Source organism: Ranitomeya imitator, chromosome 3 (assembly GCF_032444005.1).
Source record: "Ranitomeya imitator isolate aRanImi1 chromosome 3, aRanImi1.pri, whole genome shotgun sequence".
Classification (NCBI taxonomy): Eukaryota; Metazoa; Chordata; class Amphibia; order Anura; family Dendrobatidae; genus Ranitomeya; species Ranitomeya imitator.
In genome coordinates this window covers 786,448,849-786,475,354 of record NC_091284.1, presented here as the reverse complement: position 1 = coordinate 786,475,354, position 26,506 = coordinate 786,448,849, and the positions used below count along the sequence as shown (strand labels likewise).

Genomic DNA, 26,506 nt, shown 5'->3' with positions numbered 1-26,506 from the left:
AGAAGGGAGTGGATGAATCTCCCCATGACAACTCACTTGACCATCTGGACTGGGGTGTAGGACTCCAGCTGCAACCACTTCTGCACCAGATATAGGAAGTCAAACATCTGGGAGCGGGGGGGAGGTTGTCACAGCAATACGCCCAGTGGTGAACCCTTTGAGCTCTAACAGTCACTCCTCAGCATGCCAATGTCTCAGTTTTCAGGTTGGCATACTTGTTGTGAATTCTGTGGCTGAATTCACTCCTGTGGTCACAAGTGGTACTGCAGCTTCTGAGCTTCCTCCCTCAGGTGTTCTGGTGAGCTCGTTAACTGCTTCATTACTTAACTCCGCCTGATGCTGCTATCCTTGCTCCTTGTCAATGTTTCAGTGTTGGATCTGAGCTTCTCCTGATTGTTCCTGTGACCTGCTGCTCTGTATAGCTAAGTGCTTTTGCTTTTTTGTTGCTTTTTTTCGGTCCAGCTTGTCTTTTGTTTTGCTGGAAGCTCTGAGACGCAAAGGGTGTACCGCCGTGCCGTTAGTTCGGCACGGTGGTTTTTTTTTGCCCCCTTTGCGTGGTTTGCTTTAGGGTTTTTTGTAGACTGCAAAGTTCGCTTTACTGTCCTCGCTCTGTCCTAGAATATCGGGCCCCACTTTGCTGAATCTATTTCATCCCTACGTTTTGTCTTTTCATCTTACTCACAGTCATTATATGTGGGGGGCTGCCTTTTCCTTTGGGGAATTTCTCTGGGGCAAGTCAGGCCTATTTTTCTATCTTCAGGCTAGCTAGTTTCTTAGGCTGTGCCGAGTTGCCTAGGTAGTTGTTAGGCGCAATCCACAGCCGCTTTTAGTTGTGTTTAGGATAGGATCAGGTGTGCAGTCTACAGAGTTTCCACGTCTCAGAGCTCGTTCTTGTATTTTTGGGTATTTGTCAGATCACTGTGTGCGCTCTGATCGCTAAGCACACTGTGTTTCTGGATTGCCTTCATAACACCTGTCATTAGCAAACATAACAGTACAAGGAGCCCAACTAATGATTCTCAATAGAGGGAAAGAAAAAGTTCTGACATCATTTTTTTTTTTTTTTTTTCCCTGCTCTGTGTTCTTTTTTTTTTTTTTTCCCCTAGACATTTGGGTGATTCTGGACACAGGTGTGGACATGGATATTCAGGGTCTGTGCTCTTCAATGGATAATCTCGTTATAAATGTACAAAAAATTCAAGATACTATTGATCAGAAATCTATGTTAGAACCAAGAATTCCTATTCCTGATTTGTTTTTTGGAGATAGAACTAAGTTTCAAAAATAATTGTAAGCTATTTCTGGCCTTGAAACCTCATTCTTCTGGTAATCCTATTCAACAGGTTTTGATTATTATTTCTTTTTTGCGCGGCGACCCTCAAGACTGGGCATTTTCTCTTGCGCCAGGAGACCCTGCATTGAGTAGTGTCGATGCGTTTTTCCTGGCGCTCGGATTGCTGTACGATGAGCCTAATTCAGTGGATCAGGCTGAGAAAAATTTGCTGGCTTTGTGCCAGGGTCAGGATGATATAGAAGTATATTGTCAGAAATTTAGGAAATGGTCAGTACTCACTCAGTGGAATGAATCTGCGCTGGCAGCTTTGTTCAGAAAGGGTCTCTCTGAGGCTCTTAAGGATGTCATGGTGGGATTTCCTATGCCTGCTGGTTTGAATGAGTCTTTGTCTTTGGCCATTCAGATCGGTCGACGCTTGCGCGAGCGTAAATCTGTGCACCATTTGGCGGTACTGCCTGAGGTTAAACCTGAGCCTATGCAGTGCGATAGGACTATGACTAGAGTTAAACGGCAGGAATACAGACGTCTGAATGGTCTGTGTTTCTACTGTGGTGATTCCACTCATGCTATTTCTGATTGTCCTAAGCGCACTAAGCGGTCCGCTAGGTCTGCCGTCATTGGTACTGTACAGTCCAAATTCCTTCTGTCCATTACCTTGATATGCTCTTTGTCGTCGTTTTCTGTCATGGCGTTTGTGGATTCGGGCGCTGCCCTGAATCTGATGGATTTGGATTATGCTAAACGTTGTGGGTTTTTCTTGGAGCCTTTGCGGTGTCCTATTCCGTTGAGAGGAATTGATGCTACACCTTTGGCCAAGAATAAACCTCAATACTGGGCCCAGCTGACCATGTGCATGGCTCCTGCACATCAGGAAGTTATTCGCTTTCTGGTGTTGCATAATCTGCATGATGTGGTCGTGTTGGGGTTGCCATGGCTACAAACCCATAATCCAGTATTGGATTGGAATTCCATGACGGTATCCAGCTGGGGTTGTCAGGGGGTACATGGTGATGTTCCATTTTTGTCGATTTCGTCATCCACCCCTTCTGAGGTCCCAGAGTTCTTGTCTGATTATCAGGATAATAATAATAATCTTTATTTTTATATAGCGCTAACATATTCCGCAGCGCTTTACATTTTGCACACATTATCATCACTGTCCCCGTTGGGGCTCACAATCTAGAATCCCTATCAGTATGTCTTTGGAGTGTGGGAGGAAACCGGAGTACCCGGAGGAAACCCACGCAAACACGGAGAGAACATACAAACTCTTTTGCAGATGTTGTCCTGGGTGGGATTAGAACCCAGGACCCCAGCGCTGCAAGGCTGCTGTGCTAACCACTGCGCCACCGTGCTGCCCTATCAGGATGTATTTGAAGAGCCCAAGTCCGATGCTCTACCTCCGCATAGGGATTGTGATTGTGCTATCAATTTGATTCCTGGTAGTAAATTCCCTAAAGGTCGATTATTTAATTTATCCGTGCCCGAACACGCCGCTATGCGCAGTTATGTGAAGGAATCCCTGGAGAAGGGACATATTCGCCCATCGTCATCACCACTGGGAGCAGGGTTCTTCTTTGTAGCCAAGAAGGATGGTTCGCTGAGACCGTGTATTGATTACCGCCTTCTTAATAAGATCACTGTTAAATTTCAGTATCCCTTGCCATTGTTATCTGACTTGTTTGCTCGGATTAAGGGGGCTAGTTGGTTCACTAAGATAGATCTTCGTGGTGCGTATAATCTGGTGAGAATCAGGCAAGGAGATGAATGGAAAACTGCATTCAATACGCCCGAGGGTCATTTTGAGTATCTAGTGATGCCGTTCGGACTTGCCAATGCTCCATCTGTGTTTCAGTCTTTTATGCATGACATCTTCCGTGAGTATCTGGATAAATTCCTGATTGTTTACTTGGATGACATTTTGATCTTCTCAGATGATTGGGAGTCTCATGTGAAGCAGGTCAGAATGGTTTTTCAGGTCCTGCGTGCTAACTCTTTGTTTGTGAAGGGATCAAAGTGTCTCTTCGGTGTGCAGAAAGTTTCATTTTTGGGGTTCATCTTTACCCCTTCTACTATCGAGATGGATCCAGTTAAGGTCCAAGCCATCCAGGATTGGATTCAGCCGACATCTCTGAAAAGTCTGCAAAAGTTCCTGGGCTTTGCTAATTTTTATCGTCGCTTCATCTGTAATTTTTCTAGCATTGCCAAACCATTGACCGATTTGACCAAGAAGGGTGCTGATTTGGTTAATTGGTCTTCTGCTGCTGTGGAAGCTTTTCAGGAGTTGAAGCGTCGTTTTTGTTCTGCCCCTGTGTTGTGTCAGCCAGATGTTTCTCTTCCGTTCCAGGTCGAGGTTGATGCTTCTGAGATTGGAGCAGGGGCGGTTTTGTCACAGAGAGGTTCTGATTGCTCAGTGATGAAACCATGTGCTTTCTTTTCCAGGAAGTTTTCGCCCGCTGAGCGTAATTATGATGTGGGCAATCGAGAGTTGCTGGCCATGAAGTGGGCATTCGAGGAGTGGCGTCATTGGCTTGAAGGAGCTAAGCATCGCGTGGTGGTATTGACTGATCATAAGAACTTGACTTATCTCGAGTCTGCCAAGCGCTTGAATCCTAGAGAGGCCCGTTGGTCGTTATTTTTTGCCCGCTTCGACTTTGTGATTTCGTACCTTCCGGGCTCTAAAAATGTGAAGGCGGATGCTCTGTCTAGGAGTTTTGTGCCCGACTCTCCGGGTTTATCTGAGCCAGCGGGTATCCTCAAGGAAGCAGTCATTGTGTCTGCCATCTCCCCTGATTTGCGGCGGGTGCTGCAAAAATTTCAGGCGAATAAACCTGATCGTTGTCCAGCAGAGAAACTGTTCGTCCCTGATAGGTGGACTAATAAACTTATCTCTGAACTTCATTGTTCGGTGTTGGCTGGTCATCCTGGAATCTTTGGTACCAGAGAGTTAGTGGCTAGATCCTTCTGGTGGCCATCTCTGTCACGGGATGTACGTACTTTTGTGCAGTCCTGTGTGATTTGTGCTAGGGCTAAGCCCTGCTGTTCTCGTGCCAGTGGGTTGCTTTTGCCCTTGCCGGTCCCAAAGAGGCCTTGGACACATATTTCGATGGATTTCATTTCTGACCTTCCCGTTTCTCAAAAGATGTCAGTCATTTGGGTGGTCTATGATCGCTTTTCTAAAATGGTCCATCTGGTGCCCTTGGCTAAATTGCCTTCCTCCTCTGATTTGGTACCTTTGTTCTTTCAGCATGTGGTTCGGTTGCATGGCATTCCTGAGAATATTGTTTCTGACAGAGGTTCCCAGTTTGTTTCAAGGTTTTGGCGAGCCTTTTGTGGTAGGATGGGCATTGACCTATCCTTTTCCTCGGCTTTCCATCCTCAGACTAATGGCCAGACCGAACGAACCAATCAGACCTTGGAAACATATCTGAGATGTTTTGTTTCTGCAGACCAGGATGATTGGGTGTCCTTTTTGCCGTTGGCTGAGTTCGCCCTTAATAATCGGGCCAGCTCGGCTACCTTGGTTTCTCCATTTTTTTTGCAATTCTGGGTTCCATCCTCGTTTCTCTTCAGGACAGGTTGAGTCTTCGGACTGTCCTGGTGTGGATTCCGTGGTGGATAGGTTGCAGCAGATCTGGACTCAGGTAGTGGACAATTTGATCTTGTCCCAGGAGAAAGCTCAACTTTTCGCTAATCGCAGACGCCGTGTGGGTCCCCGACTTGTTGGGGATCTGGTTTGGTTATCTTCTCGTCATATTCCTATGAAGGTTTCCTCTCCTAAATTTAAACCTCGTTTTATTGGTCCGTATAGGATTTCTGAGGTTCTCAATCCTGTGTCTTTTCGTTTGACCCTCCCAGACTCCTTTTCCATACATAATGTATTCCATAGGTCGTTGTTGCGGAGATACGTGGCACCTATGGTTCCATCTGTTGAGCCTCCTGCCCCGGTTTTGGTGGAGAGGGAATTGGAGTATATTGTGGAGAAGATTTTGGATTCTCGTGTTTCTAGACGGAAACTCCAGTATCTGGTTAAATGGAAGGGTTATGCTCAGGAAGATAATTCCTGGGTTTTTGCCTCTGATGTTCATGCTTCCGATCTTGTTCGTGCCTTTCATGCGGCTCATCCTGGTCGGCCTGGGGGCTCTGGTGAGGGTTCGGTGACCCCTCCTCAAGGGGGGGGTACTGTTGTGAATTCTGTGGCTGAATTCACTCCTGTGGTCACAAGTGGTACTGCAGCTTCTGAGCTTCCTCCCTCAGGTGTTCTGGTGAGCTCGTTAACTGCTTCATTACTTAACTCCGCCTGATGCTGCTATCCTTGCTCCTTGTCAATGTTTCAGTGTTGGATCTGAGCTTCTCCTGATTGTTCCTGTGACCTGCTGCTCCGTATAGCTAAGTGCTTTTGCTTTTTTGTTGCTTTTTTTCGGTCCAGCTTGTCTTTTGTTTTGCTGGAAGCTCTGAGACGCAAAGGGTGTACCGCCGTGCCGTTAGTTCGGCACGGTGGGTTTTTTTTGCCCCCTTTGCGTGGTTTGCTTTAGGGTTTTTTGTAGACTGCAAAGTTCGCTTTACTGTCCTTGCTCTGTCCTAGAATATCGGGCCCCACTTTGCTGAATCTATTTCATCCCTACGTTTTGTCTTTTCATCTTACTCACAGTCATTATATGTGGGGGGCTGCCTTTTCCTTTGGGGAATTTCTCTGGGGCAAGTCAGGCCTATTTTTCTATCTTCAGGCTAGCTAGTTTCTTAGGCTGTGCCGAGTTGCCTAGGTAGTTGTTAGGCGCAATCCACAGCCGCTTTTAGTTGTGTTTAGGATAGGATCAGGTGTGCAGTCTACAGAGTTTCCACGTCTCAGAGCTCGTTCTTGTATTTTTGGGTATTTGTCAGATCACTGTGTGCGCTCTGATCGCTAAGCACACTGTGTTTCTGGATTGCCTTCATAACACCTGTCATTAGCAAACATAACACATACTCCTGTGCATCTTGTAAGGCCAGGTCATAATAAGCCTTTTGGGGTTCACCAGTTAAATAGAGGACCAGGACCTCCACCCACTGCTTCGGTGGCAGCTCTTCCCCCTCCGCACCCCTTTTGAACACAGTCAAAAATGCCTCCACATTATCATCTGGGGCCATTTTTTTCATGGTCGTCTTACTGCCTTTCCAGAAGTATGAGTCATCACCTGGACTTGGTGGGGGATGGGTGGCTTTTCTGCTGCGGACATCACCTGCCAGGTGTTCTATCTGCCCTTGCTGCTGTTGGATCTGCTGCATCAAGATTTTTCATTGTCTCCTGCTGGACTTGCTTCTGCTCTTGGTGCTGCTGCTGGCTTAGGATCAGGTGCCTTATCACTTTTCCATTTTGTCTGACTGCTGGTTCATCCCCATAGCCGCTTTCACACAGAACATGCAGTTTGTCCACAGCTGTTACACTTGCTTCCTGGGGATCTTACCCGCACTTTTAGCACCAACTGTGGTAGATCGGCTCACTCGGTTGCTCATAGAGGTAGATACAGGAACGCTGTCTCTTTAAATTTTTCCACTGGTTTATTGAAATAAAGCATAAACCAGGGCAGGGTTGGCAACACAACATTTCTGTCCTCACGAGAAATCTAAGCAAAAACAAATGGCTCAGTTCATGTTGCGGCGGAGATCTGCCCGCTCAGAAAACAAACTTGAATAAAAAAGGTTAAACTTTCCTTATCCTCAAAAATAGCTCTGGAGCTCCCATTTCCAGGCACATTGAATGCTGTATGAGCCAGAAGGCTGTTTATGTATCCTCTTGGGTCCACCCTGGGGGGGAGATATGGTGAACAGTCTCCCACCCACTCTTCACTGTTCACTATGCCTAGCCCTAAACATGGTCGATTATCTCCTCTCAGCACTTAGTGTCCTGGAGCATCTTTCTAGGTTTATATCACTGAAGCTAAAAACATAAGTGATGCATATCCCTCTTCCAGTCCTTTACCAGTGACTTTGTCACAAATTTTAATAGTTATGTATCACTTAATAATTGCTATTTATGCATCTAAAGATTTGTGCTAGTATATAATACCCACACTGGCTGTACAGCAGTGTGCTTGGAAAAAAAACCTCACAAACCAAGTGTCACAAGATACTGCAACAGAGAGGGGCCAGAAGATCGCGGCTTTTGGTTACACGAACTTGTGCACTGATTAGAACTGATTCAACATCCTATTAAGCAGTGCAGGTTTTCCTTGATTTGGTAACTTGAAAAAAAAAGAATATGCAGCACTCACCAATTCAATGAATGTGAAAAGTCCTTTTTACCATATTCAGAGCATGGACATAGTTGCAGTACGCAGGTTACAGAGGAATGCAGGAAGAGGCAGACAGGACGAAAGCCGTTTCGCGTAACGACACCTCAACGGGTCCATGCTCTGAATATGCAATAAAGGACTTTTCACATTCATTGAATTGATGAGTGCCTCATATTCTTTTTTTTTTTTCAAGTTACTATGGACAACCTCTCTTATGCTGAGCACCAGACACCATTCATTGTACCCCTTCAGTTCTATGGATAAAAGTAGATTTTCCACTATTGAAACTGCATAGATTTCTAGTGCCATTGCTCTCTTTTATCATTGCTGTTTCCCTTGCTTTGATCTGTTATTGCAAGAATTAATCAGTTCAGTTGGTCTCCTGAATCTCTCCTTTCTGAATTGTCTCAGTTGTTCTGTATTGATCACTCCCCTCTACTATATATGCTCACCACTGGCACTTGGTAGTTGCCATTGATAATACTACATCCTGATTTGAGGTTGAAGGAGAAATTCAGTGTTTGGCAGTTGGAGAGTTTTTCAAAAGATTGCTATGTGGAGTTGTTTTGTTTGTCTATCCTTATCCTCTCCTATTTGGTTTATGCCTCCTATTCCTCCTCTTTTTCCCACTTTCTTGTTTTGTGAGTGTATTTGTATGAATGTAGTTTTCTTTTATCCCTGTCTGCTAACCCTTGTCTGTCTGGTTAGCGTTTTCCAATACACTTAAGGTACCGTCACACATAGCGACGCTGCAGCGATACCGACAACGATCCGGATCGCTGCAGCGTCGCTGTTTGGTCGCTGGAGAGCTGTCACACAGACAGCTCTCCAGCGACCAACGATCCCGAGGTCCCCGGTAACCAGGGTAAACATCGGGTAACTAAGCGCAGGGCCGCGCTTAGTAACCCGATGTTTACCCTGGTTACCATCCTAAAAAGTAAATAAACAAACGCTACATACTTACCTTCTGCTGTCTGTCCTCGGCGCTCTGCTTCTCTGGTCTGGCTGTGAGCGCCGGGCAGCCAGAAAGCAGAGCGGTGACGTCACCGCTCTGCTTTCCGGCTGACCGACGCTCACAGCCAGTGCAGGAGGAGAGCAGAGCACAGCGCTGGAGGACAGACGGCTGTAGGTAAGTATGTAGTGTTTGTTTTTTTACTTTTAGGATGGTAACCAGGGTAAACATCGGGTTACTAAGCGCGGCCCTGTGCTTAGTTACCCGATGTTTACCCTGGTTACCAGCAAAGACATCGCTGAATCGGTGTCACACACGCCGATTCAGCGATGTCTTACGGGGAGTCCAGCGACGAAATAAAGTTCTGGACTTTCTTCCCCGACCAGCGATCTCCCAGCAGGGGCCTGATCGCTGCTGCCTGTCACACTGGACGATATCGCTAGCGAGGACGCTGCAACGTCACGGATCGCTAGCGATATCGTCTAGTGTGACAGTACCTTTAGGCTTCACACCTCCCTGGGTGGGGGAGGGAACAGATAAGGGTTAAGATAGAAACATAGCAAGGCATGAGACCCCGGCGTCCCCACCATCCGGGGTAAGCCGGAGGACAGGGATAGCCTAGAGTGCCTCTAGTTTGAGGGATCCAATAGGTGCTCACTGTCCCTTGTGACAAGGCGGAAACATCACATGAGGTGTGCCAAGAATCTTTGACACTGAACATTTGTAGCTCTGCCTTTCTTAATTATATTATATTCAGGCAATAGTCTTAACATGTTTTGCACCCGTTTTCCATTCTGTTGCTGTTCTGACAGATCGGCGAATAGATAGGTAGATATTAGATATATCATCTAATGATAGATAAACAGACAGACACATAGATATTATCTACATATGAGATAGTCTGATAGATAACCAAAAGGAAGGCAGCACTCCAATCATTTGTACAAAAAAAAATGACTTTTTATAATCCCCAAGAAGTGCAATGCAACATTTTGGCTCATAAGTATTGAGCAATGCTTAAGCAGCACGATGGCTCAGTGGTTAGCACCATTGCTTTGCAGCACTGGGGTCCTGGATTAAAATCCTACCTAGGGCAAAATCTGCAATGAGTTTTTATGTTCTTCCTGTGTTTGAAGGGAGGTTCCTCCGAGTTCTTTGGGTTTCCTCCCACACTCCAAAGACATACTGATAGGGAATCTAGATTATGAGCTTCAGAAGGGTCAGCGATGATGATGTCTGACAAATGCTGTGGAATTAATGGCGTTATACAAGTGGGTAAAATAAATAACATGATATAAATTAGTAACCTCTATAGAGGTGACCGAGCACTCCTCCTCACATCAAGTCTAAGGCAGTTTTTAATTAGAGCTTGATCCTACCTACCTTTTAACTTTTAAGGCGCTAGCCCAGAGAAAGTGAGTTTGCCAAGGTCGGTTCACATCTGTAATGAGATGATTTGTCGTGTCTGGTGGACACATAAAAATCGGCCAATTTGTGCCTGGAGTACCTCATTTTTATGAGTTTACTAGATGGTGGCCCGATTCTAACGCATCGGGTATTCTAGAATATGCATGTCCACGTAGTATATTGCCCAGCCCACGTAGTATATTGCCCAGCCACGTAGTATATTGCCCAGCCACGTAGTATATTGCCCAGCCACGTAATATATTGCCCAGTTACGTAGTATATTTCCCAGCCACGTAGTATATTGCCCAGCCACGTAGTATATTGCCCAGCCACGTAGTATATTGCCCAGCCACGTAGTATATTGCCCAGTGACGTAGTATATTGCCAAGTCACGTAGTATATTGCCCAGCAACATAGTATATTGGCCAGCCACGTAGTATATTACCCAGCCACGTAGTATATTGCCCAGTGACGTAGTATATTGCCCAGTCACGTAGTATATTGCCCAGTGACGTAGTATACAACACAGAGCCACGTAGTATATTGCTCAGCGATGTAAAACCAAAAACACATGGGGCCATCTGCATAGCAAACAAGTCTGTAGGAACCTGTTCACACCACCAAAGAACTTGAAAACACAAAAACGCACAGAGAGGTCAAAAAATACTCTGTTGTAAAAAAGTCACAGTAAATAAGCAAGTGCAAGTCAAAAAGTGAAAAAATACAGGGTATTTAGTTAATACGTTTTTTTGCAAAAAAAAAGCACAGCGATGTAGTATACAGCACAGAGCCACGTAGTATATTGCCCAGCTACGTAGTATATTGCCCAGCTAAGTAGTATATTGCCCAGCTACGTAGTATATTGCCCAGTCACGTAGTATATTGCCCAGCCACATAGTATATTGCCCAGCCACGTAGTATATTGCCCAGCTACGTAGTATATTGCCCAGTCACGTAGTATATTGCCCAGCTACGTAGTATATTGCCCAGTTACGTAGTATATTGCCCAGTGACGTAGTATATTGCCCAGCACAGAGCCACGTAGTATATTGCCCAGTGACGTAGTAAATTGCCCAGCACAGAGCCACGTAGTATATTGCACAGCCACGTATGTCAAAGGTTAAAAAATAAAATATAAACATATACTTACCTTCCGAGGGAGCCCTTGTAGTCATGTCGCCTGTGTGCAGTGCACTCGGCAGCTTCCGGTCCCAGGGTTGGTAGCGCAGGACCCCTGATGACATCGTGGTCACATGACCGTGACGTCATGGCAGGTCCTCCTCGTGCAGGCGCGCAGGACCTGTGATGAGGTCGCGGTCACATGACCGTGACGTCATGGCAGGTCCTTGTCGCATACCATCTTTGCCACCGGAACCTACCGCTTGCATGGAGCGGTTACCGGAGCGTCGCGAGGAGCGGGAAAGGCAGTGGAAGGTGAGTATATGATGATTTTTTATTTTTTTAATTATTTTTAACATTAGATCCTTTTACTATTGACGCTGCATAGGCATCATCAATAGTAAAAAGTTGGGGACACACAGGGCTAATGGCGGCGGTAACGGAGTGAGTTACCCACGGCATAACACGGTCCGTTACCACTAGCATTAACCCTGTGTGAGCGGTGACTGCGAGGAGTATGGAGCGGGCACCGGGCACTGACTGCGGGGGAGTAGGGAGGGACTAATCTGACTGTGGCCATCGCTGATTGGTTGCCGCAGCCATGACAGGCAGCTGGCGAGACCAATCTGCGACCTGGATTCCATGACAGAGGCCGCGACCAATGAATATCCGTGACAGACAGAAGGACAGACAGACAGAAAGACGGAAGTGACCCTTAGACAATTATATAGTAGATTCTATATACCAGTAATGCGGTCCAAATTTCATCTGTTCAATGTTTGCATATATTTTAGCAATCCCAGTGCTGCACTTGTGATGGATGGACATGACAGCGTCTGTAAGCGCTAAGGTACAGTATATGGAAACATTGAATATAAGAAATGTAAACTGCATTACTGATATATGGACTGTACTTATAAAAAGGAAGGTACGTTGTACATGAATTAGCAATTCATGAGAGCCCACCAGCCACGACAAGGATAACTGTCTTTGATTTGACCATAAACCTAATATTTATCAGACATGCCTCTCCTGGGTTATAAGCCTACAAATGTGAAGGGCAGAAAGGATCCAGCACTAATTAAAAACAGCTTTGTGCGCGGAGTACCTCCATTTTATAAGTACTGTCTATATGGCACGGCAGTAATGCAGTTAATATTTCATATACTTAATGTCTGCATATGTCTTGGCGCATACAGTGCTCTACTTGTTTGGATGGATGTATATGGAGATATGAAGATAGATAAAATATGATATATTATATTTTTATGCTTATATGTATTTCTTTATTGTAGGAAGTACGAGCAGTGATGTTCCCTCCAGTGGTCGAGCATCTAAAGCACCATCTAAGAACATGTCTATCTTTGACGGTAAGTGCCGCGTTCATTTTGGAGTATGTCTGACCTGTCGTAATAAATGTAGAAGTATTGTAGAATATCCTTTGTCGGGAATAAATGAACAATTTCCATATTTCGGGCTTGGGCTGTGTGACACCCCATATGGCCGCCCTTTGCTTCCTCTGAGGTTTTTACCCTACTTCTTCCGGAATAACCCACCTGACATAAGACGAGGGTCCTAGAACTCCTATTTACTGGAGATTTTACCCTTTCATTCATTAACCCCCTCCTCCCTACGTGTATTTACTGGAGATTTTATTCTTTCATTCATTAACCCCCTCCTCCCTACGTGTATTTACTGGAGATTTTATTCTTTCATTCATTAACCCCCTCCTCCCTACGTGACACAGTGCGCAGCCCCCGCCTTTCTTTTATGTCATACGACCATGTGAAGCCATTGACCAGAGAATTAGGAGAAGTGGATGATTGGGGTTTAATGTAATCCCTGGCTGTACCTGGTTCTATAAGACCGGAGCACAGCATGTAATTAGCCGCTTTGTGTTCTCGCTCTCGGTACGGTCCTTACACAGATTATGCTCCTTTGGGCTGAGCTCTATCCTCACATTGACCCTCAAAGAAGCATTCAACTGCTGAAATAAAAACCCATCTTTCTTTCTAGCTGGCAGAGCCTGATCGGAGCTGTAGTTGTAGGTTTGCCACAAGTTGCGGACCGCAGGGATAATTTGTAGACGTATAGAGCATTGTTGTGGATTCAATACTTTTTCAATTTGCTTTATATATTATGCATAATACAGAACTGACTTGTTAAAGGGAATCTGTCAGCAAGTTTTTGCTGTGTAATCTGAGAAGAGCATAATGTAGAGCCAGAGAGCCCGTTTCCAGGGATGTATCACTTGCTGTAGTTTCAATACTATCAGTGTTTTATCAGCAGGAGATTATCCCTGCAGGACTAGGTGTCATGTGCCAGGCAGTCCAGCTAATCTGTGTCACCACGCCCCCATCACTGATTGGCAGCTTACTCACCGTGTACCAGGAATCTGCCAATCAGTGATGTGGGCGGGGTTATACACAGGTTATCATTCTGAGTGCAAATACATTTACAGGGATTTTTATCAAAACTGCGCCAAGCAGTCCAGTAAGTGACACATTTCTGTTATCAGGCTCTCTGCTCCTACATCATGCTGCTCTCAGATTTCATCTCAAAAACCTGCTTACAGATTGCTGAAGAACGAATGTAATAGCAATGGACATTACACCTAATAATGATTCCAGAAATGACACTTTCTCATGTAATTCTTTTTAGAATATTTCTCATTTCCACCCGGTCGTATTGAGTATCGCGCCCTCCATCAATGTCTGTGCACAATGAATACATTCTAGTAGTAATGCAGCAAAGTACTTATTGCTCCCATCATGTAGGGGAGAATGAGAATCATGACATATAGAGATGATGGGCAGCGTAGTCCTCGCATTAGTGATTCTACCATATACTGAAGTGAGAGGGGCTGTCAGTGATGCGGCCTCACATGGTCCATGCTGAACATTACGGGGCCACACTCATTAAACACCCATGGGCAACAGCAGTAAAACCACTTACAGGTGAAGCCATAAACAGTCATTATTTTGTGACAATGGCATCTGTCAGAGGAGGGATATATCTAGCAGAAAGTGAAGAGTCAGTTTTGGAGTTGATGTGTTGGACTCAGGAGGAAAGGTGAAAGGTAAGGAACTGAGAGAGAATGACGAGAAGATATCACGATGTCCACATGGCAGGTATTGTGAGGCGCCCCTGGGGGCAGTGCTAAATACCTGTCGAATAAAGAAAGAAAGAAAATATATCTCGATTTTATTGGGATTTTATGTGCTGTGTCAATAGAAAGTTGTAAGAATTTGTGAAGAGTAAAAGAAAATAAAGCTGCACTCTGTAGCACTATAGCATGTAAGCATGGAAGTAGAATTGCATCACTGCTCTAGAAAGTAAGTTAGAATGAAGAAACTTAGCGCATAAATCGGCCAATTCATGTGTGCCCAGCAGCCAACGACAAGGCGATCCTCTTTGCTGGGAACCTAACCTAATGTGGTTCCTCTCCTGGGCTCTTCAGTTGGTCTATCAGCCCAGGAGAGGAATCATTAGGTTATATATGTAAGTGTTACACAGGTCGAAGAAATACCTTGGTCAATCAAGTTCAACTTTCTCCTTCAATTATGGTATACATTTTCGCCACTAACTTATCTCTAACCCACAATGTTATGTATTGAGGAAATCATCCAGCCCTTCTATAAAAGCTGTTATAGTGTCGGCCATTACTACCTCTTGTGGTCGGCATGCCACAGTCTAACTGTAAAGAACCCTTTCCTATTAGATATATATATATACACACACACACCTTTTGTTTTTCTTTTTTAATATCTCTCTTTATTCTAAACCTAAAGGAGAAATTCACGTTTTTTTCATCTTCTCATTGTAAAGAAACAAATAATGATTTTCCCCATTTGAAGGCAGATATTCGTTGTGTTTCTGTCATTTTGCGTATGGAGTATTATCGTCTGGGGCACTGACATCTACAGGACAACGCACCTCTTAGATCTTAGAATAATAAGAAGCCGACATTGATTATTTTTTCTGCCTCTAAACAATCAATCCTTGTTCTTCCTCTAAATAACATAGTTTGTTTTTTTTTCAAGTTATTGATTTTATGTGAAAAAAAAAAGTAAGTGAAAATTATTTTTCGTTAATATGGGAAAAGAATAAAAACTCCTGAAGACGTGGATAACTTCTCTGTTCTCTCCAGATGGTTCATCGTTATGGGAGTATGTGACGTCCCCGTGTATCTAATCCACAATTGCGGTCCAGTTTATTTTTGCGGTTTCTTTATAGCAGTCAGTGCTGCAGTTTCACAAACAGCTAAAAATGTCCTACATAGACCTAGAATTAAAAATGAAGTGTCACTTGCCAAAAATGTGTAACTTCTTTATCTGGTGTAAATTCTGCCTTTTCTAGGAATCCGGCGCAGTTTTTCTTTTGTTTCTGCTCCTTTCCCTTCCTGAGATGTGGCCCCTTCTTCCTTGTATATACAACTAGTTTTTATAACCAAGTGGGTGTGATCCTCAAGGAGACAGAGAAGAATTGAGCCCAGACCCACTTGTATAAAGAAAACAGATTTATATACAGGGAAGAGAAGTCCATATGTGAGGAATGGAGAAACTCAAGAACAGAAGAAAACATGGCTGGATTCAGGAGGACAGTGGGATTAACACCACGTAAAAACATAACATGCTTGTGGCAAGTGATAGATCCTTTTTAAATACATCTACACTGCCTATAGTTACCACTAAAGGAAGCTTAAATGGGTTTCTTTAGGATCCTACATACATGGTTTAATTCACAAGTGTTTACGTTTCTTTAATTAGACAGCATGAAAATAAGCAAGTTTGCAATTGATTTGCGTTTTCTATCTGCTGTCATTCTGCAATGAAAGCTTTTATCTTACATCGTGTACAGCTGGTTTCATGGATCTCTTCCACTAGTGTCTGCCCAAACACTGGCCAAGACTGCATAGTAGTTACATTCCATTAGAGGAGTTAACTCTTAACATCCCAGCCACCTCTCTATCCCATTGATTTTTGTGCAGCAGTTATCTTCTCACCTCCACTCCTCCTCCCCCTCAGCTCCTGACAATCTGCTGTTATAAATCTTGCAAAATCTCCAGCCAAAAAAAAAAAAAAAAAAAACTAAGACAGAAACATAATGGTTGAATACCCCACACTAAATAAATAAATAGCATAGTGCTTGAAAATAATACACGGTACTTAGTTTATATCCCAGTTCATACCTTTGGGGTATAAAAAAAAGTCTTAGAAAATGGCGACACTTTTTTCCTCATAACAACTGAAATATATACAGTACACACACACACACACACACACACACACACACACACACACATATATATATATATATACAGTGGGGCAAAAAAGTATTTAGTCAGTCAGCAATAGTGCAAGTTCCACCACTTAAAAAGATGAGAGGCGTCTGTAATTTACATCATAGGTAGACCTCAACTATGGGAGACAAACTGAGAAAAAAAAATCCAGAAAATCACATTGTCTGTTTTTTTAACATTTTATTTGCATATTATGGTGGAAAATAAGTATTTGGTCAGAAACAAAATTTCATCTCAATACTTTGTAATATATCCTTTGTTGGCAATGACAGAGGTCAAACGTTTTCTGTAAGTCTTCACAAGGTTGCCACACACTGTTGTTGGTATGTTGGCCCATTCCTCCATGCAGATCTCCTCTAGAGCAGTGATGTTTTTGGCTTTTCGCTTGGCAACACGGACTTTCAACTCCCTCCAAAGGTTTTCTATAGGGTTGAGATCTGGAGACTGGCTAGGCCACTCCAGGACCTTGAAATGCTTCTTACGAAGCCACTCCTTCGTTGCCCTGGCGGTGTGCTTTGGATCATTGTCATGTTGAAAGACCCAGCCACGTTTCATCTTCAATGCCCTTGCTGATGGAAGGAGGTTTGCACTCAAAATCTCACGATACATGGCCCCATTCATTCTTTCATGTACCCGGATCAGTCGTCCTGGCCCCATTGCAGAGAAACAGCCCCAAAGCATGATGTTTCCACCACCATGCTTTACAGTAGGTATGGTGTTTGATGGATGCAACTCAGTATTCTTTTTCCTCCAAACACGACAAGTTGTGTTTCTACCAAATAGTTCCAGTTTGGTTTCATCAGACCATAGGACATTCTCCCAAAACTCCTCTGGATCATCCAAATGTTCTTTAGCAAACTTCAGACGGGCCCGGACATGTACTGGCTTAAGCAGTGGGACACGTCTGGCACTGCAGGATCTGAGTCCATGGTGGCGTAGTGTGTTACTTATGGTAGGCCTTGTTACATTGGTCCCAGCTCTCTGCAGTTCATTCACTAGGTCCCCCCACGTGGTTCTGGGATTTTTGCTCACCGTTCTTGTGATCATTCTGACCCCACGGGGTGGGATTTTGCGTGGAGCCCCAGATCGAGGGAGATTATCAGTGGTCTTGTATGTCTTCCATTTTCTAATTATTGCTCTCACTGTTGATTTCTTCACTCCAAGCTGGTTGGCTATTGCAGATTCAGTCTTCCCAGCCTGGTGCAGGGCTACTATTTTGTTTCTGGTGTCCTTTGACAGCTCTTTGGTCTTCAACATAGTGGAGTTTGGAGTCAGACTGTTTGAGGGTGTGCACAGGTGTCTTTTTATACTGATAACAAGTTTAAACAGGTGCCATTACTACAGGTAATGAGTGGAGGAAAGAGGAGACTCTTAAAGAAGAAGTTACAGGTCTGTGAGAGCCAGAAATCTTGATTGTTTGTTTCTGACCAAATACTTATTTTCCACCATAATATGCAAAAAAAGGATAAAAAAAAACAGACAATGTGATTTTCTGGATTTTTTTTTCTCAGTTTGTCTCCCATAGTTGAGGTCTACCTATGATGTAAATTACAGACGCCTCTCATCTTTTTAAGTGGTGGAACTTGCACTATTGCTGACTGACTAAATACTTTTTTGCCCCACTGTATATATATATATCTACTATATAATTGTCTAAGGGGTACTTCCGTCTGTATGTCTGTCCCATATATTCATTGGTCGCGGCCTCTGTCTGTCACGGAAATCCAACTTGCTGATTGGTCGCGGCAAAACAGCCACAACCAATCAGCGACGGCCACAGTCCGGCGCGAAAATGGCCGCTCCTTCCTCCCTGCAGTCAGTGCCCGCTCCATTATCCCCTCCAGTCAGAGCTCACACAGGGTTAATGGCAGCGCTAATGGACCGCGTTAAGCCGCGGTGTAACGCACTCTGTTGTGGGTTCTGTTTTTGGGCTCCCTCTGGTGGTTACTGATGGTACTGGGTGACTTGTGTTCTCTGCGGTCTCTGGTGTCCACCTGTTCCATCAGGTTATGGGAGTTTCCTATTTAACCTGGCTTTTTTGTCATTTCCTCGCCGGCTATCACTGTAATCAGCGTGTCTTTTTACCTCTGCTCCCTGCGTCTGTTATCTTCAGGACAAGCTAAGTTTTGATTTTCCTGTTCCACGTTTTGCTTAATTTTTGTCTTAGTCCAGCTTGCAGATATGTGATTCCTTGCTGCTGGTTGCTCTAGTGGGCTGAAATTACTCCTCATGTTCCATGAGTTGGCACATGAGTTCAAGTAATTTCAGGATGGGTTTTTGAAGGGTTTTTCGCTGACCGCGCAGTTCACTTTTGTATCCTCTGCTATCTAGCTTTAGCGGGCCTCATTTTTGCTGATTCTATTTTCATAACTACGTATGTGCTTTCCTCTCATTTCACCGTTATTACATGTGGGGGGCTGCTATTTCTGTGGGGTGTTTCTCTGGAGGCAAGTGAGGTCTGTGTTTCTTATAGGGGAAGTTAATCCTTCGGCTGGCGTGAGACGTCTAGGAATCATCGTAGGTACGTTCCCCGGCTACTGCTAGTTGTGTGTTTAGGTTCAGGATCGCGGTCAGCTCAGGTTCCATCACCCTAGAGCTTGTTTTGTTTTTGTGCTTGTCCTTTTGTGATCCCCTGCCATTGGGATCATGACAGTATAGCCGGCCTGAAAAAATTGGTCATCGTTTTGGCTGAAGTAGGAGGAAAAGTAGTCTGAGGAAGTTTTTTTTTTTTTTTTTTTGTTTTTGTTTTTCCCCTCCTCAGTGTTTGCTGCCTAGCCTTAATTGCAGCTTGACTGTTTCTTTCCTCCTCTTAATCCTTGAATGGCTCTGACCTCAGCTGTTTATCATGGACGTCCAGAGTTTGGCTTCCAGCCTGAATAATCTTGCTGCTAAGGTTCAAAATATACAAGATTTTGTTGTACATACGCCTATGTCTGAACCTAGAATTCCTGTCCCAGAGTTTTTTTCTGGAGATAGATCTAGTTTTCTGAATTTTAGGAACAATTGCAAGTTGTTTCTTTCCTTGAAATCTCGCTCCTCTGGAGACCCTGCTCAGCAGGTCAAGATTGTTATATCTTTCCTGCGGGGTGACCCTCAGAATTGGGCATTTGCATTGGCACCAGGGGATCCTGCGTTGCTCAATGTGGATGCTTTTTTTCTGGCATTGGGTTTGCTCTATGAGGAACCTAACCTAGAGATTCAGGCTGAAAAAGCTTTATTGGCTCTCTCTCTCAGGGGCAAGATGAAGCAGAAATATATTGTCAGAAATTTCGGAAATGTTCGGTGCTTACTCAGTGGAATGAGTGCGCTCTGGCTGCAAAATTCAGAGATAGCCTTTCTGAGGCCATTAAAGATGTTATGGTGGGGTTCCCGGCGCCTACAGGTCTGAATGAGTCCATGACTATGGCTATTCAGATTGATCGGCGTTTACGGGAGCGCAAACCTGTGCACCATTTGGCGGTGTCTTCTGAACAGGCACCTGAGATAATGCAATGTGATAGAATTCAGTCCAGAAGCGAACGGCAAAATTATAGGCGGAAAAATGGATTGTGTTTTTATTGTGGTGATTCAGCTCATGTTATATCAGCATGCTCTAAACGCACAAAAAAAGGTTGATAAGTCTGTTGCCATTGGTACTTTACAGTCTAAGTTCATTCTGTCTGTGACGCTGATTTGTTCATTATCATCCATTTCCGTCGATGCCTATGTGGATTCAGGCGCTGCCCTGAGTCTTATGGATTGGTCATTTGCCAATCGCTGTGGGTTTAGTCTGGAACCTCTGGAAGTTCCTATTCCTTTGAAAGGAATTGACTCTACACCTTTGGCTATGGATAAACCTCAGTACTGGACACAAGTGACCATGCGTATGACTCCCGTTCATCAGGAGGTGATTCGCTTCCTGGTACTGTATAATTTACATGATGTCTTAGTGCTTGGTCTGCCATGGTTACAAACTCATAACCCAGTCCTGGACTGGAAAACAATGTCTGTGTTAAGCTGGGGATGTCAGGGGGTTCATGATGATGCATCTCCGATTTCTATCGCTTCATCTACTCCTTCTGAGGTTCCGGTATTTTTGTCTGATTATCGGGAGGTTTTTGAGGAGCCTAAGCTCAGTTCGCTTCCTCCTCACAGGGATTGCGATTGTGCTATAGATTTGATTCCTGGCAGTAAATTCCCTAAAGGTCGTTTGTTCAATCTGTCAGTGCCAGAGCATACTGCTATGCGGAATTATGTTAAGGAGTCCTTGGAAAAGGGACATATCCGTCCATCTTCGTCCCCTTTGGGAGCAGGTTTTTTTTTTGTGGCCAAAAAAGATGGTTCCTTGAGGCCTTGCATAGATTATCGTCTTTTGAATAAGATTACAGTCAAATATCAGTATCCTTTGCCATTGTTGACTGATTTGTTTGCTCGCATTAAGGGGGCTAAATGGTTCACTAAGATTGATCTTCGGGGTGCGTATAATCTTGTGCGGATAAGGCAGGGTGATGAGTGGAAAACCGCATTTAATACGCCTGAGGGCCATTTCGAGTATTTGGTGATGCCTTTTGGACTTTCTAATGCTCCTTCTGTCTTCCAGTCTTTTATGCACGATATTTTCCGTGAATATCTGGATAAATTTATTATCGTGTATTTGGATGATGTTTTGGTTTTTTCTGATGACTGGGAGTCTCATGTTCAGCAGGTCAGGAAGGTTTTTCAGGTCCTGCGGGCCAATTCTTTGTTTGTAAAGGGTTCTAAATGTCTCTTTGGAGTCCAGAAGATTTCTTTTTTGGGGTATATTTTTTCCCCTTCTACTATTGAGATGGATCCCGTCAAGGTTCAGGCTATTTGTGACTGGACGCAGCCTACATCTCTTAAGAGTCTACAGAAGTTCTTGGGCTTTGCTAATTTTTATCGTCGCTTCATAACTAATTTTTCTAGTGTTGTTAAGCCTTTGACGGATTTGACTAAAAAGGGTGCTGATGTTACTGATTGGTCTCCTGCGGCTGTGGAGGCCTTTCAGGAACTTAAGCGCCGGTTTTCTTCTGCTCCTGTGTTGCGTCAGCCAGATACGTCGCTTCCTTTTCAGGTTGAGGTTGATGCTTCCGAGATCGGAGCGGGTGCGGTTTTGTCACAGAGAAGCTCCGATGGCTCAGTGATGAAGCCATGTGCGTTCTTTTCTAGAAAATTTTCGCCCGCTGAACGGAATTATGATGTTGGTAATCGGGAGCTTTTGGCCATGAAGTGGGCATTTGAGGAGTGGCGTCATTGGCTTGAGGATGCTAGACATCGTGTGGTGGTCTTGACTGATCACAAAAATCTGATGTACCTTGAGTCTGCCAAGCGTCTGAATCCTAGACAGGCTTGTTGGTCACTGTTTTTCTCCCGTTTCAATTTTGTGGTTTCATACCTGCCAGGTTCAAAGAATGTGAAGGCGGATGCTCTTTCTAGGAGTTTTGTGCCTGACTCCCCTGGAAATTCTGAGCCCACTGGTATCCTTAGGGATGGGGTGATTTTGTCGGCTGTCTCCCCAGACTTGCGACGTGCTTTGCAGGAGTTTCAGGCGGATAAACCTGATCGTTGTCCGCCGGAAAGACTGTTTGTTCCGGATAATTGGACCAGTAGAGTCATCTCCGAGGTCCATTCTTCTGTGTTGGCAGGTCATCCTGGAATATTTGGTACTAGAGACTTGGTGGCCAGGTCTTTTTGGTGGCCTTCCTTGTCGAGGGATGTGCGTTCTTTCGTGCAGTCTTGTGGAGTTTGCGCTCGGGCTAAGCCTTGCTGTTCTCGGGCCAGTGGATTGTTGTTACCTTTGCCTATCCCGAAGAGGCCTTGGACGCACATTTCCATGGACTTTATTTCGGATCTCCCTGTCTCTCAAAAAATGTCCGTCATATGGGTTGTGTGTGACCGCTTTTCTAAGATGGTTCATCTGGTACCCTTGCCTAAGTTACCTTCCTCCTCTGAGTTGGTCCCTCTGTTTTTTCAAAACGTGGTTCGTTTGCATGGCATTCCGGAGAACATCGTTTCTGACAGGGGATCCCAGTTTGTGTCTAGATTTTGGCGGACGTTCTGTGCTAAGATGGGCATTGATTTGTCCTTTTCGTCTGCATTCCATCCCCAGACGAATGGCCAGACGGAACGAACTAATCAGACTTTAGAAACTTATTTAAGGTGTTTTGTTTCTGATGATCAAGATGACTGGGTTTCCTTTTTGCCGCTTGCCGAGTTTTCCCTTAATAATCGGGCTAGTTCTGCTACCTTGGTTTCTCCTTTCTTTTGTAATTTGGGGTTTCCTCGTTTTTCCTCTGGTCAGGTGGAGCCTTCTGATTGTCCTGGAGTGGACATGGTGGTGGATAGGTTGCATCGGATTTGGAGTCATGTGGTGGACAATTTGAAGTTGTCCCAGGAGAGGGCTCAGCAGTTTGCTAATCGCCGTCGCCGCGTGGGTCCTCGACTTCTTGTTGGGGACTTGGTGTGGTTGTCTTCTCGTTTTGTTCCTATGAAGGTCTCTTCTCCTAAGTTCAAGCCTCGGTTCATCGGTCCCCATAGGATCTTGGAAATTCTTAACCCTGTGTCGTTTCGTTTGGATCTCCCGGCATCGTTTGCTATTCATAATGTGTTCCATCGGTCGTTGTTGCGGAAGTATGAGGTACCTGTCGTTCCTTCGCTTGAGCCTCCTGCTCCGGTGCTGGTGGAGGGTGAATTGGAGTATGTTGTGGAGAAGATCTTGGATTCTCGTGTTTCCAGACGGATAATTCTTGGGTGATTGCCTCTGATGTTCATGCTGCCGATTTGGTCCGTGCTTTTCATAGGGCTCATCCTGGTCGCCCTGGTGGTTCTCGTGAGGGTTCGGTGACCCCTCCTCAAGGGGGGGGGTACTGTTGTGGGTTCTGTTTTTGGGCTCCCTCTGGTGGTTACTGATGGTACTGGGTGACTTGTGTTCTCTGCGGTCTCTGGTGTCCACCTGTTCCATCAGGTTATGGGAGTTTCCTATTTAACCTGGCTTTTTTGTCATTTCCTCGCCGGCTATCAATGTAATCAGCGTGTCTTTTTACCTCTGCTCCCTGCGTCTGTTATCTTCAGGACAAGCTAAGTTTTGATTTTCCTGTTCCACGTTTTGCTTAATTTTTGTCTTAGTCCAGCTTGCAGATATGTGATTCCTTGCTGCTGGTTGCTCTAGTGGGCTGAAATTACTCCTCATGTTCCATGAGTTGGCACATGAGTTCAAGTAATTTCAGGATGGGTTTTTGAAGGGTTTTTCGCTGACCGCGCAGTTCACTTTTGTATCCTCTGCTATCTAGCTTTAGCGGGCCTCATTTTTGCTGATTCTATTTTCATAACTACGTATGTGCTTTCCTCTCATTTCACCGTTATTACATGTGGGGGGCTGCTATTTCTGTGGGGTGTTTCTCTGGAGGCAAGTGAGGTCTGTGTTTCTTCTTATAGGGGAAGTTAATCCTTCGGCTGGCGCGAGACGTCTAGGAATCATCGTAGGCACGTTCCCCGGCTACTGCTAGTTGTGTGTTTAGGTTCAGGATCGCGGTCAGCTCAGGTTCCATCACCCTAGAGCTTGTTTTGTTTTTGTGCTTGTCCTTTTGTGATCCCCTGCCATTGGGATCATGACAGCACTCCATTAACGCTGCTATTAACCCTGGGTGACCAAATTTTTACTATTGTTGCTGCCTATGCAGCATCAATAGTAAAAAGATCTAATGTTAAAAGTAATAAAAAATCATTATATACTCACCTTCTGCCACCTTTCCCGCTCCTCGCGACGCTCCGGTGACCGCTCCATGCAAGCGGCAGATTCCGGTGGCAAGGATGGTATGCGAGAAGGACCTGCCATGACGTCACGGTCATGTGACCGCGACCTCATCACAGGTCCTGCACTCATACCAACCCTGGGACCGGAAGCTGCTGCGTGCACCGCACACAGGGCCAGGACCAACGGGCTTTTGGAGGGTGAGTATATGTTTATTTTTTATTTTAAGTCTGTATACTACATGGCTCTGTGCTGTATACTATGTGACTGTGCAATATACTACGTGGCAGGGCAATATACTTCGTGGCTGGGCAACATACTACGTGGCTGGGCAACATACTATGTGACTGGGCAATATACTACGTGTCTGGGAAATATACTACGTGACTGGGCAATATACTACGTTACTGGGCAATATACTGCGTGACTGGGCAATATACTACGTGGCTGAGCAATATACTGTGTGACTGGGCAATATACTACGTGGCTGGGCAATATACTACGTGGTTGGGCAATATACTACGTGGCTGAGCAATATACTGTGTGACTGGGCAATATACTACGTGGCTGGGTAATATACTGCATGACTGCGCAATATACTACGTGGCTGGGCAATATACTACGTGGCTGGGCAACATACTACGTGGCTGGGCAATATACTGCGTGACTGGGCAATATACTATGTGACTGGGCAATATACTACGTGGCTGGGCAACATACTACGTGGCTGGGCAATATACTGCGTGACTGGGCAATATACTATGTGACTGGGCAATATACTACGTGGCTGGGCAATATACTACGTGGTTGGGCAATATACTACGTGACTGGGCAATATACTACGTGGCTGGGCAATATACTGCGTGACTGGGCAATATACTACGTGACTGGGCAATATACTACGTGACTGGGCAATATACTACGTGACTGGGCAATATACTACGTGACTGGGCAATATACTACGTGGGCTGGGCAATATACTACGTGACTGGGCAATATACTACGTGACTGGGCAATATACTACGTGGGCTGGGCAATATACTACGTGACTGGGCAATATACTACGTGACTGGGCAATATACTACGTGGCTGGGCAATATACTACGTGGCTGGGCAATATACTACGTGGCTGGGCAATATAGTACGTGACTGGGCAATATACTACGTGACTGGGCAATATACTACGTGACTGTGCAATATACTATGTGGCTGGGCAATATACTACGTGGCTGGGCAATATACTACGTGATGGCAATATACTACGTGATGGCAATATACTACGTGATGGCAATATACTACGTGACTGGGCAATATACTACGTGACTGTGCAATATACTATGTGGCTGGGCAATATACTACGTGGCTGGGCAATATACTACGTGGCTGGGCAATATACTATGTGGCTGGGCAATATACTACGTGGCTGGGCAATATACTACGTGACTGTGCAATATACTATGTGGCTGGGCAATATACTACGTGGCTGGGCAATATACTACGTGGCTGGGCAATATACTACGTGGCTGGGCAATATACTACGTGGCTGGGCAATATACTATGTGGCTGGGCAATATACTACGTGGCTGGGCAATATACTACGTGACTGGGCAATATACTATGTGGCTGGGCAATATACTACGTGGCTGGGCAATATACTACGTGGCTGGGCAATATACTACGTGATGGCAATATACTACGTGATGGCAATATACTACGTGATGGCAATATATTACGTGGACATGCATATTCTAGAATACCCGATGCGTTAGAATCGGGCCACCATCTAGTATATATATATATAAATATACACACACACACACCTGTCATTCAGACACTGAAAGATTTGACGTTCTGCATATTTGAAAAAAAGTAACATGTGCACAAGACTTCAGAAATCTCATTCACTTTCTGTGTGCTATAAAACACTTTCTTTTTTTCCCCGCCTGCGATTACGCAACATGTGAACAAGCTCTTATCTGGTTATGATTACTGAAAAATTAGCAAAAAAAAAATTATGGAATTGTTTTTATTTTTTTCCTTGCAGCCATTTCACCTCTCTTGGAATTTCGTTTCCTGTTTTTTTTGTTAGTAGATTTTGTAGTAAAATGAACAAACTACATCTCATCCTGTGTGAAATGAGCCCTCGTACGGATATGTGGGCGGAAAAAAGAAAAAAAAAGAGTCTAGGAAGAACATGAAAAGGGCAACAATAAAAAATGGCTGCGTTCGTAAAAGGTTAAAGACAGTGTGCAGTTTTGATACATAGGCCTCACCTATAAGGGTTCACTTACTATTTTTGATCATTTTTGTGTAAAGTTGTAAATAGATGGTAATGAATGGTGAGACGCACGGCCGTCCTCATCATTGCTTTCTTATGACACAGATCACACACCTATTTATGGGGCACCGGTAT

At 44.6% G+C, this 26,506-nt stretch overlaps 1 protein-coding gene across 3 annotated transcripts in view; it reads left to right on the top strand.

Annotated features, from left to right (window-relative positions):
• MRE11 (MRE11 homolog, double strand break repair nuclease) overlaps positions 1–26,506 on the top strand; it is a 329,642-nt gene that overhangs the window by 198,759 nt on the left and 104,377 nt on the right. For all 3 annotated transcript variants that reach the window (XM_069759160.1, XM_069759161.1, XM_069759159.1), the window contains exon 16: positions 12,340–12,414. In XM_069759160.1, coding sequence (XP_069615261.1) covers positions 12,340–12,414 — 75 coding nt within the window. The remainder of the gene's footprint in view (positions 1–12,339; positions 12,415–26,506) is intronic.